This window comes from Schistocerca nitens, chromosome 2, assembly GCF_023898315.1.
Source record: "Schistocerca nitens isolate TAMUIC-IGC-003100 chromosome 2, iqSchNite1.1, whole genome shotgun sequence".
NCBI lineage: Eukaryota > Metazoa > Arthropoda > Insecta > Orthoptera > Acrididae > Schistocerca > Schistocerca nitens.
In genome coordinates, this window is record NC_064615.1 from 723,540,965 (window position 1) to 723,560,021 (window position 19,057).

The 19,057-nt window shown below is 38.8% G+C and overlaps 1 protein-coding gene across 1 annotated transcript in view; it reads right to left on the reverse strand.

Annotated features, from left to right (window-relative positions):
• LOC126236908 (heterogeneous nuclear ribonucleoprotein U-like protein 1) overlaps window positions 1-19,057 on the reverse strand; it is a 132,789-nt gene that overhangs the window by 41,961 nt on the left and 71,771 nt on the right. Inside the window, exons 7-10 of the mRNA XM_049946556.1 lie at window positions 15,364-15,476; window positions 15,021-15,281; window positions 3,639-3,761; window positions 232-360 (exon numbers count right to left, since the gene is read on the reverse strand). Of these exons, the coding sequence (XP_049802513.1) occupies window positions 232-360; window positions 3,639-3,761; window positions 15,021-15,281; window positions 15,364-15,476 (626 nt within the window). The remainder of the gene's footprint in view (window positions 1-231; window positions 361-3,638; window positions 3,762-15,020; window positions 15,282-15,363; window positions 15,477-19,057) is intronic.

Here is a 19,057-nt window from a genome sequence, read left to right on the forward strand (position 1 = left end):
GCTACAACACAATGAAAATATCTTAAACGTAGTTATGTATGATTATATAAGGTTTTGATTTCAGAACATGCACAGTTCCATATGAAGACTGCTTAAATTTCATGGAAACCATACAGCTTCAGCTAAAAATGTCTGAACACTAACAATATTTGGCATCACTAGTACCTGTTAATAATAATAGCAGACAATACTCCCATTAATAAAAAGTTTTTAATTGCAGCAAATAACTACCTGATCAAGTATGTAATTCCTCCTCCGTCGTGAAGCAACTTCCAGTAGTTTATTGAGACACTTTGTGCTGTTATCAATAAGAATGTCCCATCGTCCAGCATAGTTTCTCCTCCTCGGCAGACCCATTACCTAAACAATGTATTGTTCTTTAGGCATATGAAAACAGTTCATTCTGCAGTACCTCTTTGCAAATTCTCAAATTTCATTTTTGATTTAAAGCATTAATTTCCTAATACTGGAATATTTTCAAGGTTCTAATGAATTTGTACATCCACTGTAACAACCATTAGTTAACTTACAGGAGACATCACACTAATACTGTAACATGCCAATACCCTTTATAATGGTCTCAATCCTGCAAAGGAGATAGTCTACAAGTTTACTCAGGTATGCCATATCTAGCTGAAACTAATCAGCCACTCACTCGTTACCTCGTAGAGCTACCAACTGAATGTTGACTTATGTTACACCGACAATTCCAAATAGTTCTAGTACTTTCTATGGAATTACAATCAGGTGGTTTATCAGGCCACATGTGGCGTGGCAGGAACTTTTGTGTGCATCTCTGAACACGGCTGTTATCTTGGAAGATGTAGAAAAAAAGTAATACTTTGATCATTAGGAGTGTTGACATAAATAGCCCGGTATATGTTAATTGGTAATATAAATGAAGCAGCCCACACCATGGTTTAAAAAAAACCAAAAACATCACAGAATCAACTCCTGTCTGAATTACACACCACTGGCACAGTTAGTTAAACATTTCACACTTTTTGTCATTTGAAGAAAGACAAAATCTCAACTTATTGGACCACACTACATGCTTCCAGATGGTGACTGTCATTGCCAGATTATGACTATTTCCTCCAGTCGCTGTCAAGTGCTTTCTTCAACCATTGTTCTTCCACTATGTTACATGGCTGCGAGTGGTATACTTTTCGGTGTAAACATGGTCATCCGAAAAACATAGCAAGATCATGATGTGATTTGCTCCCTACATCCGCAATATAAATTTGAGTGTAACTAATGTTTAAATAATGACTGACTGAAGAGAGATTACCCACAAATGATTGTTGTTTCCATACTGCCAAACTTTATTCTCACAGTGAGGTGGTAGTGCCTTCCTGGACAATTCATTTACGGGCTTATCAAACAAATGGACACTCCTGTCCCATATGCCTGTAATCGATCAATGAATTAATTTCCAAATCGGTTTACATTAGTGCTGCTTGAAAGCAAATTAGAGTTTATCATATAAACTGCACCATTAGTTAACATTATAGCAATTGTCCCTTCATTGTTGACATATATTCAAGATAAATAATTACATGCCAGGAGGCAATGACAAAAATAAAAACTATGGAAACAGGGTAACTACCTTCTCAGTTCTCTAACTATAAACAACAATACTGGTTTCAACATTGTAATGCGGGCAAAAACCTAAAAAACTGGAAAAAATGCAATTCCGTAACGGCCTATGATTCTAGATTTAAGATGAGGTGTGTTGTCATACCACTATATTCACCACAAAGTTGTATTAAGAGGTTACACAAAAGAGGACTAGAATGACAGCATAAGACAATTTACTACAAAAAGGCCGTTTTCACTCCTTTCTACCCAACTAAATGTGACAATGTATGACCTTCGGTCTTTAACTCCTTCCCCTTGCAATACTGTGTCAGATTTTTATGATTATTAGAAGCTCATGTAGTACAGAGCACATTACGTATCACTTTTGTCTTTTTACTTACTATGCAAAATGCTTAAGCTTCCAGTAACTACACCCCCAATTGCTAATGATACAGTAGTAAGACAGAGTGTATAATTTTTGACAATCCTGGCACTGCCAAATGAACAGAAATGCCACAATCTCACAGCCTCATTCAATGTAAAACCTAATGTCTTATCAGTTTGGAGGGGTTGGGATTGGAGAACATTGTGTAGTGCAAGATGAGGACTGAACGAAATGCTTGAGCAAATACTCAACTTTATTGAAAAGTGCAGGCAAAACTTCATGGAACTGGATGAGACAGCTGCTTGAGAATCTTAAATTCTGTATTATATAGTTTAATTTTAGTTTCCTCCCCAACATCCTCCAGCCTTTTTATTCTTTGGCCAAAGAAATTCATTACTGATTCCAAAAGCTTGTACTGTTTTCAGTCTCTTATCAGCCAGATGAAACTTGCCACTACCAACAATGCCTAAACAGAATGCAGGTATATCATGAAGGCAATAAGAAGAAAGGAGCACATTAAGTGTGCTCCTTCCCCTTGGATTGCACAAAAGATGTACTAGAAAGATGTACTAGAAAGATGTACTAGAAAGATGTACTAGAAAGATGTACTAGAAAGATGTACTAGAAAGATGTACTAGAAAGATGTACTAGAAAGATGTACTAGAAAGATGTACTAGAAAGATGTACTAGAAAGATGTACTAGAAAGATGTCAAAGAGCTGTTTGTTTTCGGAGGGTAGTGTTCGGCAAAGTAAGAATCACTAAAAGATTCAAGTGTGTGCATCTTTGGTCAACATTAAATGATAAAGTGGAACAGTTTTTTCGTATTCATGGAAATTTGTATAACGAATCTGACAGAAAAATTTCCATGATGAAACAGGTATCTAGAAGAGCTGACACAGTGTTTATGGTTAAAGAGTATTATGAAATGATTGCCAATGCTTCCAAAAGTCATAAATTCACCTATAAATTATTTCCAGAAGTGTGCGTTTTTAATTTTGAAACGGCTTACACTGGCCCAGTGGCTATTAACAGGAACAAGATGCGAAACATTCAACATTTCCTTTTTTACATTCTGCATGAATATCGGTATTTCTAAGATGCCTTGATGAAATTGCCTGTGCATAACGCTGCTGGTACTGCTGATATCGATGAAATGATTTTGTATGTATTCTGACTGGAGTCATAGTAGCGCGAAAATGCAAAACACTACTAAAAACTTAACTTGACCAAATGTATGAATATCTTCCTCAAGAAAAGGACCCTTCTACAAGAGGCTGGACATACTTTTTTCACAATGTTTTCCTTCGTTCCTGAAAAATTAAGATTTCGGAGTAAGGTCCTTTCGAAACTGACTATCATATATGGACCTTTTTCCTTCACCGACTACAGATTTGCAATTCCTCAAAATTGGGGCACCTGAAGATCCAATTTTCTTCTTACAACACAAAACCAACAATATGTGACCTGATAAAGCCACTTTTCTCTACTAACGACATGTGTTATAAAAAGTTAGGGTTAAGAGAAAAGTTCTATAGCTCTGACCCTTCAGAAGATATTAAGTAAGTGTGATATATTGAATTGGAATGATTTGAAACAGTTACATAATGAGTACACAAAATTTCTATTGGCTCAATTCACAAAACGTGAAAGAAAAACACAAGATTTTGTACCTTCATCTTATCAATCAAGTTGTTGGTGCCCAATACATTGTATTTCTTGTCTGGGTGTTTCATATACCACTCATTTGCCCATGTCGTTTTACCGCAGCCAGGAAGACCACACATCATTATCATCTGAAAAAATTGTATCAAATAAGCATAAATGAAATTTGAGCAATTTCTACAGAATGAACAACATACATTAAAGCCTAACTTCAAGCAATTACATGAAACTTGTGCAGAGCAACAAAAAAGATGACTTAAATATCTGCCTCCCCCACGAAAACCCAAGCTTTTTCTTAATAGAAAGGGCTGTTTTGAAACAAATGGGTCAGTATTTTTCTATTTGAAATTACAATACAATAATTATTTCTTTTTTCAAATCTTAAATAAGAGTGCATCAGTAGGGGACACGGGTCTATTTATACACATAAATCTACAGATCATTATTATATGCACGACTTCCAACCCACACTCAGTCCCAAGAGCCCTCTACTTCAATAATTATAACTATCAAATGAGAGTTGGATATAAATAAGAATAGACTTCTGTGTGAAAACCTGTATGTACGCTGTTTTATTGATTTTATCTGGATGCTCCTGTCCAGAAGTTTATCTGTTACAGTGTTCAGTTCTTTGTTCCTTAGATGCATAGCTCAGAAAGAGTTTTCTGCTTCATTAGAATGCAAGACAATGTATATCAGGGAGAGGAAACATGTATGGAGGCCAGAGGAATACTGTTACAGCAATGCAGTTGGATGCTAGTACATTTTATGTTATATGGCGGTTAAAAGACCACCTTGTTACTATTGCTCAGATAATACATACTGACTGCCCTATCACCAATTTTTTTTTTTTAATTTATTTTAACAATGAATCACATTTTACAGTCAAAATTTGTTGCGCCACAAAAATATATTCAATGGCTCCCATTTTCCAAAACACCTTTCAATATTTAAACTTCCACGCAAATTAAAACATAGTGTCAGATTGGGACTCAAGCCTGGGACTTCTGCTTCTTGTTGGTAAGTGCTCTACCAACTGAGCTACCACAGCATTACTCACCACCCACCCTCACAGCTTCACTTCCACCACTACCTCTCCTCTAAATTCCAATCTTCACAGTTCTAGAGCATACTTTACAGAACTAGCACTCTTGGAAAAAAGGGAAATACACTGCACCAGAAACTTATGAGTAGGGACAGGGAAAGATTATTTTTAAAGGCTATTTCAGTGCTTTTCTTGCTAATGCTGGCATTTTCTCCTGACAGTTTATTTTTCACTTCTGTTCTTAATTTCTACCTTTTTGAAAAAGGAAAATACATCAAATGTACAGTTGAGTGAAGTGTTCAATAAATTTTAGCATAGAATAAGATATGATGGCATGCTGAAAAGTAATGCCTCCAAATTTATGTCAATCTCTTAAAGCTTTTTTAAATCAAACAATCTTTATTAACATTATATTTTTGTTCTTCATATCTACGTATATTTCTCAATGTAATCACCGCGATGACCAACATATTTCTCCCATTGAGAGAGTTTGTTGATACAGTCACTGTAGAATGTTTGACTGTTGACATTGGCACAACCTGATCTCTACTTGCTCTGCTTCATCGCTATCAAAGTGAAGTACTAGAAGTTCTGAAAACAAATGAAAATTGGGTGGGGCCAATTAAGGACTGCATGGATTACAATAGATAACGGGGGAACTCAACATGTCTGACTGTTGCAGCACTCGTGAGATCTGGCACCGTCAGGATCTGTGTGTGGATGGACTCTTCGAATTCAGAACTAAATTACAGCACGCAGCGGCAGCAACATTCACGTTATATACCGCCATGTTACAAGGTACAATTCAAAGCCCTCTAGTGGCAAATATGTATGCATGCAGAATAAAGACGTAGAATGTTAATGATGATTGTTTTATTAAAAAAATTTGGAAGTTTTCACATAAAAATTCAGAGGCATTACTTTTCAGCATGCCCTCATAATTTTAGAGAGACTGAAGGGAAAGTGTCATATTGTCAAAATAATGTTGTTCAGGACGTCTTAAAAGTGCTTTATGTTGACATATTCCTTCAATGATGAACACACTGTCATTTAAACTTCATCAAGTGTCAAGTCACAAATAACGCAACAGCAAACTGCTTTCAGAACTGGCAAACTTTGTTCAAGTTCTATTCTCACCTTAGGAACACAGATGAAGTCTTGGGTAAGAATCTAAACACTGTTGTGACAATGGTAGATCTCTTTTCCAATTGTCACACTATAAACCAAAACATTTTGCTCTCTAAAGCTACACAGAACATTCTTAGACTACCATTTGGTTCAAATAATTCTACTTTCACTATGAATTCTATGTATTGTTTGACGACAGAAAAGGCACATGGGAAAAGCAGAATTGTTGACCACAAAGTAATGTGCTAACACCAACACGGTTCAACCTACAAACAAATGATCAGTGACTTTTGCTAGGTGCCAAACACTTTATGCAGATCTCGTTCTTGAAGTATACCGTATTTACTCGAATCTAAGCCGCACCTGAAAAATGAGACTCGAAATAAAGGAAAAAAAATTTTCCCGAATCTAAGCCGCACCTGAAATTTGAGACTCGAAATTCAAGGGGAGAGAAAAGTTTTAGGTCGCACCTCCAAATCGAAACAAAGTTCGTCTAATTGTAATATGAGACACAATTTAGGTCGAATGAACGACGATACAGCTGCAGTAGTTTGGTTCGAGTCGTAAGCTTAGCAGTTACGGTTTACCAGGTAGCCATTGCTATGCGTCACGTGCTCCGTCCGTATTTATATGGATATCCTTCCTTTCTCACGTGCTTCGTCTGGTTTGAATTGATTGCTTATTTTTCTTTGATCTGATAAGTGCCGTTCTCTTTGTTATAGGTGTTTACGTCACTCTAAGCTGAAAATGCATTACTGTACTGTGTCATGCATTGTTTGTCGCATTCTGATAGGTGCGTGTTTACGGCCTGTCGCCGCTCGTGGCGTGGCTTGCTTTTGTGCGCGCTACCGCCGCTTACAAATAAAAAATAGAGAGGAATCGTTTCATTAGCGAAACATTTGTTGTTACTTACAGTACTGCTTTCTTTGATAATGATCAACAAGAACCAAATAATAGACTGCGTAAGATGATGTTCTGAACGAAATTTTAGCGAAAATTTTTCTCCGTTTGAAAATCTTTGCAGGTGCCTCTTTAGTTCATTACATTCTGCACAGAAATTAGTCATCTTAGATTTAAAAATCTAGTCCGTTGCCGTGCTTCATTTCTGACTGTATCACTATCAGACATAAGAATAATACGAATATAAACATGACATGATATGTATATTCTTCCGCATTTGCTGTTGTCTCACTCTAGTTTCGTAGTTTATTAGGCACACAGGATTTAAATGAGATAGTAGCAAACACGAAACAATACATGGCAAAATGTTTATATTCGTATTAATCTTATGGCGAAGAGAATACTACATGTGATTCACAATTCATAAAAGCTCCTATTAGCAACCATCTCTTCTCACAGGTAGGAAAAAAATTCAGAACGTAGAGTTGGCCATATTGACAAACATCCCTAACAGTCTTGCCAGTCGGATTTTCGTAGTACATTCAAAGATCAACAATACAGAATTTGTATTTACTTCGTTGGATAATGTACCAAAATGCAGTGGTCGAAACTCTGGGCGGAGGAAAAAGGCTGGTCTTCCACTTTTTTTTTTAATTTATTTACTGACGCAGAGATTTTGGTGCCAGTATTTATCTTTGTGCCTACAAAGCATGCCTGTGTGGCGCTACATATATTCGACGGCAGAAGTTAGTTGTGGCGGCACCCACCAACATTTTTCAGAACTCCCGCTTGCTTTGCACTCGATTGTAAGCCGCAGGCGGTTTTTTGGATTACAAAAACCGGAAAAAAAGTGCGACTTAGATTCGAGTAAATACGGTAAGTATGAACACTTAAAAACCTTTAGTTAAGTTTCCATATATCAAACAGAATGATCATTTGGTGTGATCCCTGAAAGAGTACACTTACTTTTACCTTCCGTTAATGTGTTAATGAATTCTTGGAGTCTGTTTACGATTGTGTGTTTAGCGTGACAAAGCAATGACTGGATGAACACCAGAATGCATAAAATTTAGTAAAATGTCCTGGAGAGCTTCTGGTAAACTAAGAGAGACTAACATGTCTAGAAAGGAAAGTTCAGTCGATGTAAGTAACCAGCTTTGATCAACAGACGTGACACTGATTTAGTACTGAAACCACTCACTCAAAAACAGACTTTCAGTGAGCAACGGAAACACTCATATTGGGAATTGCTAGCAAACAGGCTAGAGTGGAATTCAGAATTGTAACTAAATGAAAATTAAATTGTGAGTAGAAGGACATTTCGTTGGGGAGACATAGGAACCACAACAGTCCTTTGCAGGGTTCTAACAAAATACAGAACATGACCTAAAAGAAGGTGCGTAGATGACATTAAAAAACAAGCAAGAACAATGCTGTTAGCATTTCTGAAGACAGCAATGCATGAAGATTGTCTTTACCCAACAATGGCTGTTAGACGGATGTAAATTGTAGACTGATAATTTAAAACAAAGTTAACAATGAAATCTGTTTATACTTGTGATCACCATATTTTCTTCTTTTTTACAGAGATCTGATTGGAAAAGATATCTACTGTACCATACATTAGATAGTAATAATGTACGAAAAGATAGACTGCTACTTACCATAAAGAAGACACATTAAGTTGCACACAGGCACAATTAAAAGACACACAAAGCTTTTGGCCAAAGCCTTCATCAGCAACAGAGAAACATACACCATTCATACACACAAGCAAGCACACTCCACACGCACACGACTGCCAACTACAGCAGCTCGAGCCAGAATGTAACATCACATGGGATGGAAAAAGGAATCTGTAGGGGCCAGTGAAGGGGAAGGGATATTAGTGTACAAGCAGGGGACAGATGAACGCTGTCAGGTGCGGCATGCACAGACAAGAATTCCAACAGTTGCTGCGTCAGGAGGTTGTGAGGCCAAAAGGTGGGGGAAAAACAAGTAAAAAAGGAGAGGAGCGGCAAAAGATAGGTGAGTGCAATGGCAGCAAACACAGAGGCTGCAATGGCAGCAAACACAGAGGATGGGAGATGAAAATGGGGAAGAGATAAGACGGAGGGGTTGCAAACTGTTGGGTGGAGTGTGTACGGACAGTATGTTACCATAGGCTGAAGCCGGGATAATTACAGGAGCCCATCTGGGCAGTTCAGGAAAGCAAGTGGTGGAGATGAGGATCCAGATGGCTTAGATAGTGAAGCAACCACCATTGAAATTAAGCTTGGTATGTCCAGCTGCATGTTGTGCCACAAGGGGGTCTACTTTACTTTTGGCCACAGTTTGGAAATGGCTGTTCATCCTGTTGGACAGCTGGGTGGTAGTCATATTAATATAAAAAGCTGTGCAAAGATTGCAGCAGAGCTGGTAAATGGCACGACTGCCTTCACAGGTGGCCCAGCCACTAATCGGGTACGATAAACCTACGACAGGACTGGAATAGGAAGTGTTGGGTGGATGGATTGTGCAGGTCTTGCACCAGAGTCTTCAACAGGGATACATTCCTTGTGCCAAGGGGTTGGTACTGGGATGGGGGTTGGTATAGGAATGTACTAGGATGTTGTGGAGACTGGATGGCTGATGGAACACCACTTTAGGAGGGGGGGGGGGGGGGGGGAGTGTGTTGGCAGGATAATCAAAGCCCTGCGGAAGGATTTGGTTCAGTTGTTCCAGTCTGAGATGGTACTGGTTGATGAATGGGACAATCCTTTATGGCTGGTTCTTGGGGTTGGGTGGAGGATTGGGTGTTTGAGGGGAAATGTCACAGGAGAGCTGTTTGCAGACTAGGTCTGGGGGATAGTGTGTCTATCTGAAGATGCTGATGAGGCCTTCAGCATACTCAGCAAGAGAGTTCTTGTCACTGCAGATACATCATCCCTGGGTGGCCAGGCTGTAGGAGAGGAATATTTTAGTGCCAAATGAATGACAGCTGCCTAAATGCTGGTACTGTTGGTGGGTTTAATGTGGATAGAGGTGTGGATGGAGCCATCAGAGGGGAGGTGGTCAAAGTCTAGGAAGGTGGCACACTGGGTTGAGAAGAACCAGGTGAACTTAATGAGTGAGAAAGTTTTGAGACTGCAATGGAACGGAGAGTCCAGGCCACAAAGATGGTTTCAGTGAACCTGAAAAGATGGCCCATTAAATAGTTGGCATGGTGGAGGGGGGGGGGGGTGCCATGTGGGTGCCCATGGCTCTGCTACAGATTTGTATGCCTTCCCTTCAAAGGGGAAAGTAGTTGTGGGTTAGGACAAAGTTAGTAAAGTGTATGAGGAATGGGGTAGTGGGTTTGGAGTCTGAAGCATGTCCAACATCAGCAAGACCATAGGCATGATAGATGTTGGTGTATATGGAGGTGGAGTCAACAGTGACGAGTAGGGATCCTTGAGGTAAAGGGGTGGGGTGGTGGATAATCAATGAAGGAAGTGGTTGGTGTCTTTGACCTAGGAGGCTAGATTATGGGCAATTGGTTGGAGGTGTTTGTCAATGAGGGTCGAAATTCTTTCAGTGGGCAATAATAACCACCCACAATGGGGCAGCCAGGATTTTTGGGTTTGTGGATTTCGAGGAGCATGTAGAAGGTGTGTGTGTGTGTGTGTGTGTGTGTGTGTGTGTGTGTGTGTGTGTTTTAGTGGTGAAGAGGGAATGAATTCAGAGGTGAGGAGGGAATGAATTCAGGGGAGAGGACCTGGGAGAGCCTGTGGCTTTAAGCAGGGTCTGGAGGTTGCATTGGCCTTCTGCTTTGGAATCACTCTGGCAGTTTATAGGCAGAGGAGTCAGATAATTGGCAGAGGTCTGCCACGTACTCACTGTGATTCATAACAACAGTGACTTTTGTTTGCAGGTGAGGTGATTAGCACAAAGAGGTTATGTATGGCTATTCTATCTTTTACTGAAACGTTGGTGTTCTGAGGGAGGGGCTTGGGGAGACGCAAGAAATTCCTGGAAGGTGACCCGTGGGTGGTTAGGTGGGAGGGGGGCAGGATCACAGTTGGATGGTGGTATGAACTGGAAGAGGCAGGGTTCAATGTTGGGATTATATTGGTTTTGGTTGGAGTGACTGGTGGCAAAGAAATTTTCCCATTGCAGGGAATGGAAGAAGAAGAGTAGATCTTCGACAAGTTCATCATGGTTAAATTTGAGAGTTGTGTTAAATTTGAGAGTTGAGCTAAAGGCGAGGCCTTTGATAAGACAAACTTCTGTGGAGCGGAGGATTTTGGTGGAAAGGTTGACAGTATTACAGGAATGCTTTGGCTCTACAACATCTCCATGATCTGGACTCGGGGCAAACACACCGTATCTCCATTCCTTCGCAACCTCAACACCTTCTCTCCCATCCACTTCATCTGTGCCTCCTCAACCCAGCATGCCACCTTCCTACAAATTGACCTCCTCCTCTCTAATGGCCTCATCCACAACTGTCCACATTAAAGGGAGCCGGAACGATGAAAATGACAATGTTTTTTGGTTTTTTCATTATAAAATCATTTGGAGTTTTCTGAATAAAAGAAATCAACTTTTACCCTTCTAAGTGAATTCTCAGTGCGTTTTTTATCGGTGCAAAGTTGACGCGCCGCGTAAACGGCTGTAGCAACTTGGTGTGTCACCTCTGACGGCACCGCTCGCTACCTGCAAGCACGCTATCTTTGCAGAATTAGACTGTTTTGTTTTACAAAGTTGTATGGCTTCATCTCTGTGACAAGTGACTGTTCATATCGGTAAACATAACGCTATACCGTGTGTGTTGACTTGTGGAGTTTGCTTTGTGTTTTTTAGCTGTTCAATTTTACGTATTTGACGAATATCGCTCAAACCTGTTTTACGTATTTGGTTTGTGGATACCAATATGCCCCGTTTCAGCAATCAAGTGTTTAAGAAAAGGCACAATGAGTGGAAGAAGAAAAATTTTGTTGTTTCGAAGGGAGATGCTCCTCAGACTGCTTCACCGACTGCTCCAAATGAATGTGATAGAACTTCTTAAAGCAAGAAACTTTGTGACAGCAAAGAAAAATTTGAAAACTATGAAAGTGACAGTAATGATGTGAATGAAATAATTAACATTTTCTTGCTATCTAATATTTTGAAACATAACGTATTATGCAAAGTTTGCAAACAAAGAGGACTGGACTTGAAAATAACTTCACACATTGGTTTGGCATATAAAATGTTATTGAAGTGTAACAAATGTAATGCAGAAGTTTGCTATGTGCCCTACATGTGATGACTCATGGTGTATTTACCAATCAGGAAAGGAATATGCCCATAAAAACCGTTTGCCAAATACTGTAATTGATGTAATTAAGCCCATATTCAGAGAGTTATCACAGTCAAGTTTATAGGGAAAGTGTTTACACGGGAAAACACACAATCCAAATGAAAGTGTAAATAATTTAATTTGGATTAAGATTCCTAAAAGAGAGTTTGTACAGATAAAAACATTGCATTTTGGAGTGTATGATGCAGTGGCAACATACTATGAAGGAAACATTATCAAATGTGATGTGCTGAAACGTTTCGGTTTCCATCCAGGACACACCACCATTTCCACGATGTGCCTAATTTATGAAGAAGAGACAAAAGCTTACAACATGTAGCAAAAGGGAAGAAAAGACCAGTGGAAAGGAAACTAACACTGCAAAAAGAAGAGGATGCTGATAATCCATCATATGTGGCAGGAATGTGTTACAAACTTTGGAAGCCATTCCCGTAACTTCAAAATGTTCATCTTTGAGGAACATTTTCTCAAAAACTGCTAACAGTATAGCAACGAAATTTATACACAATATTTTTTACTTCTTTTCCTTCATTTTTATAACAAACTGTAAAAAAATATTGTATAATTCAAGAGTTACAGAAGAAAAAGTGCAAAATTTTAGAGAAAAAAGCATCTGTTTAATAAAAATTGTAAAACAAAAACCTATAAATATTTCTTAACATGGCATTGTAACTTTGTAGAGAAATATTCACTGAACACGTAGTCCAAATTTCAAAGCAATATGTTTAATGATTTTAGAAAAAATGTTCCCTCTATTCGTAAAAATTAACAGAGGAGATGGATAGTTCTGGTTCCCCTTAAATCCACCAACCACTAACAATACCTACATTTCGACAGCTGTCATATTTCACACCGGACTATCCCTCCCACCAAGGGATGGCGTATCTGCAGTGACAAGAAACCCCTTGCTCAGTAAGCTGGGGGTCATGCCAAGGTCTTCACAGACAGGCACTTCTCCCATACCTAGTCCGCAAACAAATTTCCCTTGTCTTTTCCCCTCCACACCCCCCAACTCTCCCACCACCCCCAAGAACCAGTCACAAAGGAGTGCCCCCTTCATCATCCAGTACCACCCTGTACTGGAACACATCCTTTGCCAGGGGCTTTGATTATCAGCACACACTAAAATGAGGGCCACCCTAACGGAGCTTCTTCCCACTGTTCCTGAAGTGGTGTTCCGTCGACCACCCTCCTCCACAACATCCTAGTCTATACTACTCCCAATCCCAGTGCCAACCCCTTGCCACAAAGATTGTATCCTTGTGGAAGACCCAGATGCAAAACTTGCCCAGTCCTGTCACATGTTTATCTCACTATCAGTGGCCAGCCCAAATGTGAAAGCAGCTATGTCATTTACCAGATTTTTACATTGGTATGACTATCAATCAGCTGTCCACCAGGACAAACAGCCACTGCCAAACTGTGACCACAAGCAAAGTAGACCACCCTGTGGCACAACGCTGAACATACCATTCTTGATTTCAATAGCTGCTTCACTACCCAAGCCATCTGGATCCTCCCCTCCACCATCAGCTTTCCTGAACTGTCCAGATCGAAGTTATAAGCTAACACAATCTCTGCTCCCGCAATTATCCCACCCAAACCAATGGTAACATACTGTCCCCACACCCTCCATCCAACAGATTCCACTCCATCTTATCTCCTCCCCTTTCTTGATCTCCCATCCTCTGTTTGCCACACACTTCCGATGAACCTGTCCCTCTTTCCCCAATCCTCTGTTTTCACTCATTTTTTCCCCGCCACCCAGCTCCACAACCTCCTGATGCTGCACCTGTTGGCATTCTAGTACCTGCATACTCCACCCGACAGCATTTGTCACCTCCCCCGCCTGTACACTACTATCCCTTTCCCTTCCCCGCCCTCTACAGATTGTTGCTTGCATACGACCTGATAGTTGCATTCTGGCTCGAGCTGCTATAGTTGGTCACGTGTGCACGAGTGTGTGTATGAATGGTGTTTGTTTCTCTTTTGCTGATGAAGACTGTGACTGAAAGCTTTGTGTGTGTCTTAATTGTGTCGGTCTGCAGTTTTCTTTAGGTGTTGCGATCTGTCTTTTCCTATATTGTTGGTATACCACTGGGAATTTTCATCGTTTTATTTTACAGGTAAAGCACATTGTCGGAGTAGAGTGCACTTTACTGACTTAGTCCATACCACATTTGAATGATTGTATACATCCTAGCATTTCAGATAGTAATTGAATCTATTCCCTTATATTATACTACAATATCTTTACAAACTGTCAAATGCTTTCAGAGAAGTCGGTCATTAAGAGGCCAATGTGCTACAAACATAGTTCAAAGTAATTTAACTTCCACTTTTAAAACACACGTTTCTTTCTTCTCTGCCTATAAAAAACTACTCTCAAGCCAATGGTTTCATAAATCTGACATGTTCATGGGAGTTGCATCTTTATTCCAGTTTTTAGTGTCACCTTTCAATAATAACCAACTTCTGAAGGTGCCATAATTCGAAGTTAATTTTTGAGTGCAATATGCTGTACATAGCTTTTAACAACAAAATCTAAATGTTGGACAGTGCCATTGGCCGCCAACTGCTATAAACAATTATTTATAACCCAGCTGAAGAAAAAAGTTCTGTGTCTGCTTTTCAGGACAACAGACTATAAGCAACTTGTGTACTCTGCAAAAACTCTCAAGCAACAAATACTGACAGTTTCAAATGAAGAGAGAAATGTCACACGTTAGCAATTTTATTGAAAAACTGTTATGCATCACTCAAAAAATAAAATTAATTAATTAATTTAAGAAATCTATCTATTTAAATTGCATTTGCCTTTAAACAAATAACTAAATAAATTTGCTTAATATTAGTAAAAAATTTTACCTCGATTTTCCCACATGTGCACAAAAATAATATACTATTTTCTAGCAGTTATAGATAGGAGGTATCACTAGAATCTAAATCAGAAGTTTCTTTGGTGACACCAGTTTTCTAAAAGGCCAACATTACCTCACAGTCCTCTCTCCTCTCTGGACGTTTTGAACCAGCTATTCTTTTTTGAAGAGGGATTTTAGCAACAGGCACATAACCATTTAATGGTGGAAACCACATGTCTTTATGTCCAAAATTACATTCAAACTTCACGTTTTTCGTCAAAACATGTGGAAAAAGTGCTTGGCCTTTCAACTCTGACCGTGCAATCTCATATGCAACTCCTTGAGATTCTCCATTCAGGGTAAATGACATGATTATTGGTTCACTGTCCAAATCCTGTCAAACAAAATTTCAATATATTTAGTATAGAAAGTAATACCTTTACTAAGTCATGCACCATATATTTAACACTTCTCACCAGGTAAGCTCCTACAACATCCCCAACAACAAAAGGTCTTCCATAGTCCTTGAATTTACAATCAGTAGATGCTTTCCCTGTGCCTCCATATCCATATGACAATGGTTCCTCACCTGTGACAAAAATAAGAATAGTTTCAAGTTATAAACACCATTTCTTAATCATCATTAACAGATGGTAAATGAGGCACCTGTGACAGCACACACTGCTAGATTTAAAAGCTGAATGAAGACATTGATATAGTCTCTGAAAGTGAAGCAACTCTTAACTAAAGATTTTAGCATACGGATTTGTAACATTTCAGAAGTCTTAATTCATTGAAGTCTGTATCTAAATAGTCAAAACAAGCATTGTCACGCAGTCTGTTGACTGTCACCTTGGTGGTACACACCGCCAATTTCACACACCACCTCAGGCACTAGCACACAATTGTTGTGTTGTTAGAGGGCTGAACCCTCCAAGCGGGAGCACCTTTAGCTACTAGCAATCGGGGGAACTGTCTACCAGAAGTCCATCGAGTACTGATGCAGCCACATCTAATCCACTGTGTGTTACCACAGGCTCTTAGCAAAGTCTCATGAAACACACGCTACAATTACTGCTACTGGATGTAACTAATCACAGTGTAAGATACTTACGCCACAAATTTATGCTGTCAATAAGAAAATGTTGTGTAATGGCATCTACTCGCATCCCTGATTTGTACCATGCAATCAACAATGGAATGCCGAGGAAAAACAATACAGCAAAATAGAAATTCGTTTCAGATAACCTACGAGCTATATGACTGAAATCAGTGTACAGAACTAATAAGTTTGTACATACGTAGTTTGTATACTTTCTACTATAAAAAACTGCAATACAATAACTGTAGGGAAAACTCTGTAAATGTATGATATACTCATTCGTCATAAGAATAAACCTCATGTAAACATTATACTGTGTAATAATCTGCATTTGCTGGAACCTCATCGTATTTTGTTTTACGTGGAGTGGAAGCCAACCTGGCTCGAGGACAGTAAGTACAATGAGGATATGTTATATTATGTGTGTTACACATACATCGACTCAGGGATGATACATGGTCAGAGCTTTACCAGTGCATTTAACTTTGACAGCACTGGCAAGGCAAGTGATCCAACTAATCTACAGTGATGTGAACAAGGCAAGTGATCCAACTAACCTACAGGGATATGACCAGCTGCAGTAAAGACATAAAAAGATATGAGCAGGAAACAATGTGGGTTTAAGTATAATTCAATTTTTAAAAAGAAGGAAATTATATAAGGCAAAACTCAGGCGACATGCTCTTTAGTTGACCAGACAGAAAACATAACATGCCCTCGATCTTAGCTAACATAGTACAGTAATTAAAAACAGAGTGATGAAAATTTATTGACTTTAACAAGGGTAATTTTTCTACATGAGCTATGTGTGGCATAAAAATGCACTGCTGATTTCCCATGTAATTAAATACTGAAGCAACTGAAGGTATTACAGACAGTGTCTGTTAATCTCTGTACATTTCAGTACAACTCTGTTGATAATGAGATGATCAGCAACAGAACCTCAAGCCATCAAAAAGTCCACATTGCCTCCTCCTCCTCCTTACGACATGCTGTTCTGTACTTCATCACCGTGCATTAGTTATGGTACATTTGGCAGCTTAAATATCTTGTTATTTCTTACGACAAATCTCTCAACTTTGCTCTAGATCAGTTACATTGAGTTCAGACAGCCATGTTACGGTGACAAATTTAAAAAGTAGCATTTGCACAGTGTGCTTGACACCAAGGAAATTATTGTTTTCCATGTTTCTATGACACTTCTCACTCTGGCTTATGAGAGACCACATCTGTCCTACAAAACAATGTGCACCTTTGAATAATGAGTACAGTAGAACCCCACTTTTACATTCCTAGAATTAGCATTTTCCCACCGTTTACAATGTTTCTTATCGCTCTCGTCAAATTTCCTACGTGTACAATGGTAATTCACACCCGATTTTGCACCAACCTATTTATAATTTTCCCACGATTCACGCATTATCAAAAAATGTTCGTGGAAAAAAACTGACATAAAATGACACTGGAATAATGTGTATGTTAAACAGTGTTTACAAACATTATGTGGTTAAGTTTTTTGACACCAGGGTGCTCTACTCAGTGGATTTGAACTGGTAAATGTGCAAAAGTTTGAACAATTTGTGCCATATCTCCCGCTGCTGCCAAACTCTATTCTGTGTGGTGGCTGATAGGAGTAACTAGGTTCATACGAATGAAGATAGCAAGACCAACCACAACCATTCCCTAATTGTCTATTACAACAAACACACAGTTCTGTGATTGTCTTAATCATCATCACACCTCTGTCGAACCAATTTAGTGTGTTTCGTCTTTTGTCTGCTTGTAGCATTAGGCGACATCTTTATTCAGTCTGCACTGCTCAAATGTTTTTGGTTTTAACACAGCACGAATTACGTAATTATCATGCTGAGCAAAACGTGTTACAAGGATTTATTCTCGTTGAGTGCCATATTTACGCGTGTATTTTTTGTGATGTTACATCACAAAACAATGTGAGTGATAGTTTGAGTGTGGGGTTTTCTACATAACCGAGGAAGCACAGTAACGGATAACCTCAAAAAGATGACTATAGCTCAAGAGACGCAGAACTACACATATACAACCACCGCACAAAATACTTATGTAAATATTTGCACTTTATATAGAGATAAAAATTCGTATACCACATTGTGCTAAGCATGAAAAAATGTGTAACTGGTGCAGTGTTTCATTAATTAAATAATGAATGACAGCTGCAGGTGTTCCATGGCATTGGTAATGATGTATGAAATTGAGTCAAACTTTTCTGCTTCCCAATTATCAGTTCCCATTTCGTCAGCAGTTTTTATTAGATAATAAGCTAGTCCCAGCCAAGAGTATTTTGATGCCTATTATGTGCATGTACATAAAGTGCAAAAATGCAAGGGGGTATCCTATATGTAACTTTTACGGCTTAAAACATTATTTCCCACATTTTACATTTGCCCGCATATTACACTAATTTGAAGTCCCTTATAAAGTGTAAAAGCAGGGTTTCACTGTCTTTGATTTTTCATGTTCCTCAAAAAAATTATATCATGTAATGTTTCCTCAACTTCAGCAATGTTTAACAATCTTTTATAAGACATCAATACTTCAGAATTTATATTTGTAATGAAAACAAAATTTTGCATGCAATATGTGACTAGAAATTAGAGGACACCAATTTTTCTTGAAAAATGATGGTTAAGTATGAGTTAATTAACTTATATTTAAAGAATTCCAGTGTGTGTGTGTGTGTGTGTGTGTGTGTGTGTGTGTGTGTGTGAGAGAGAGAGAGAGAATCAAACTGCCACCTCAAAACACAATTGTTCATCATTCTATAACACTACTGATTACACCATGCATGTAACTTTAATGTGACCTACTTTCTATTATGTAGTGTCTCTCAAAAACAGGAGGGCTCATTTTTCTCTGTAAGCTTGTGAAAAACATTAAGAACAACTTGTTTCTCGTCATGAACAGTTTTCCGCTTGCATGTTTCACAACAAAACACAGAGCAATGTCATCCACTTTCACAGTACATATTAATAAGGAGACAATCAGAACACAAGTACTGTTTATGGAGACTGAATGTACAAGATTTTTGA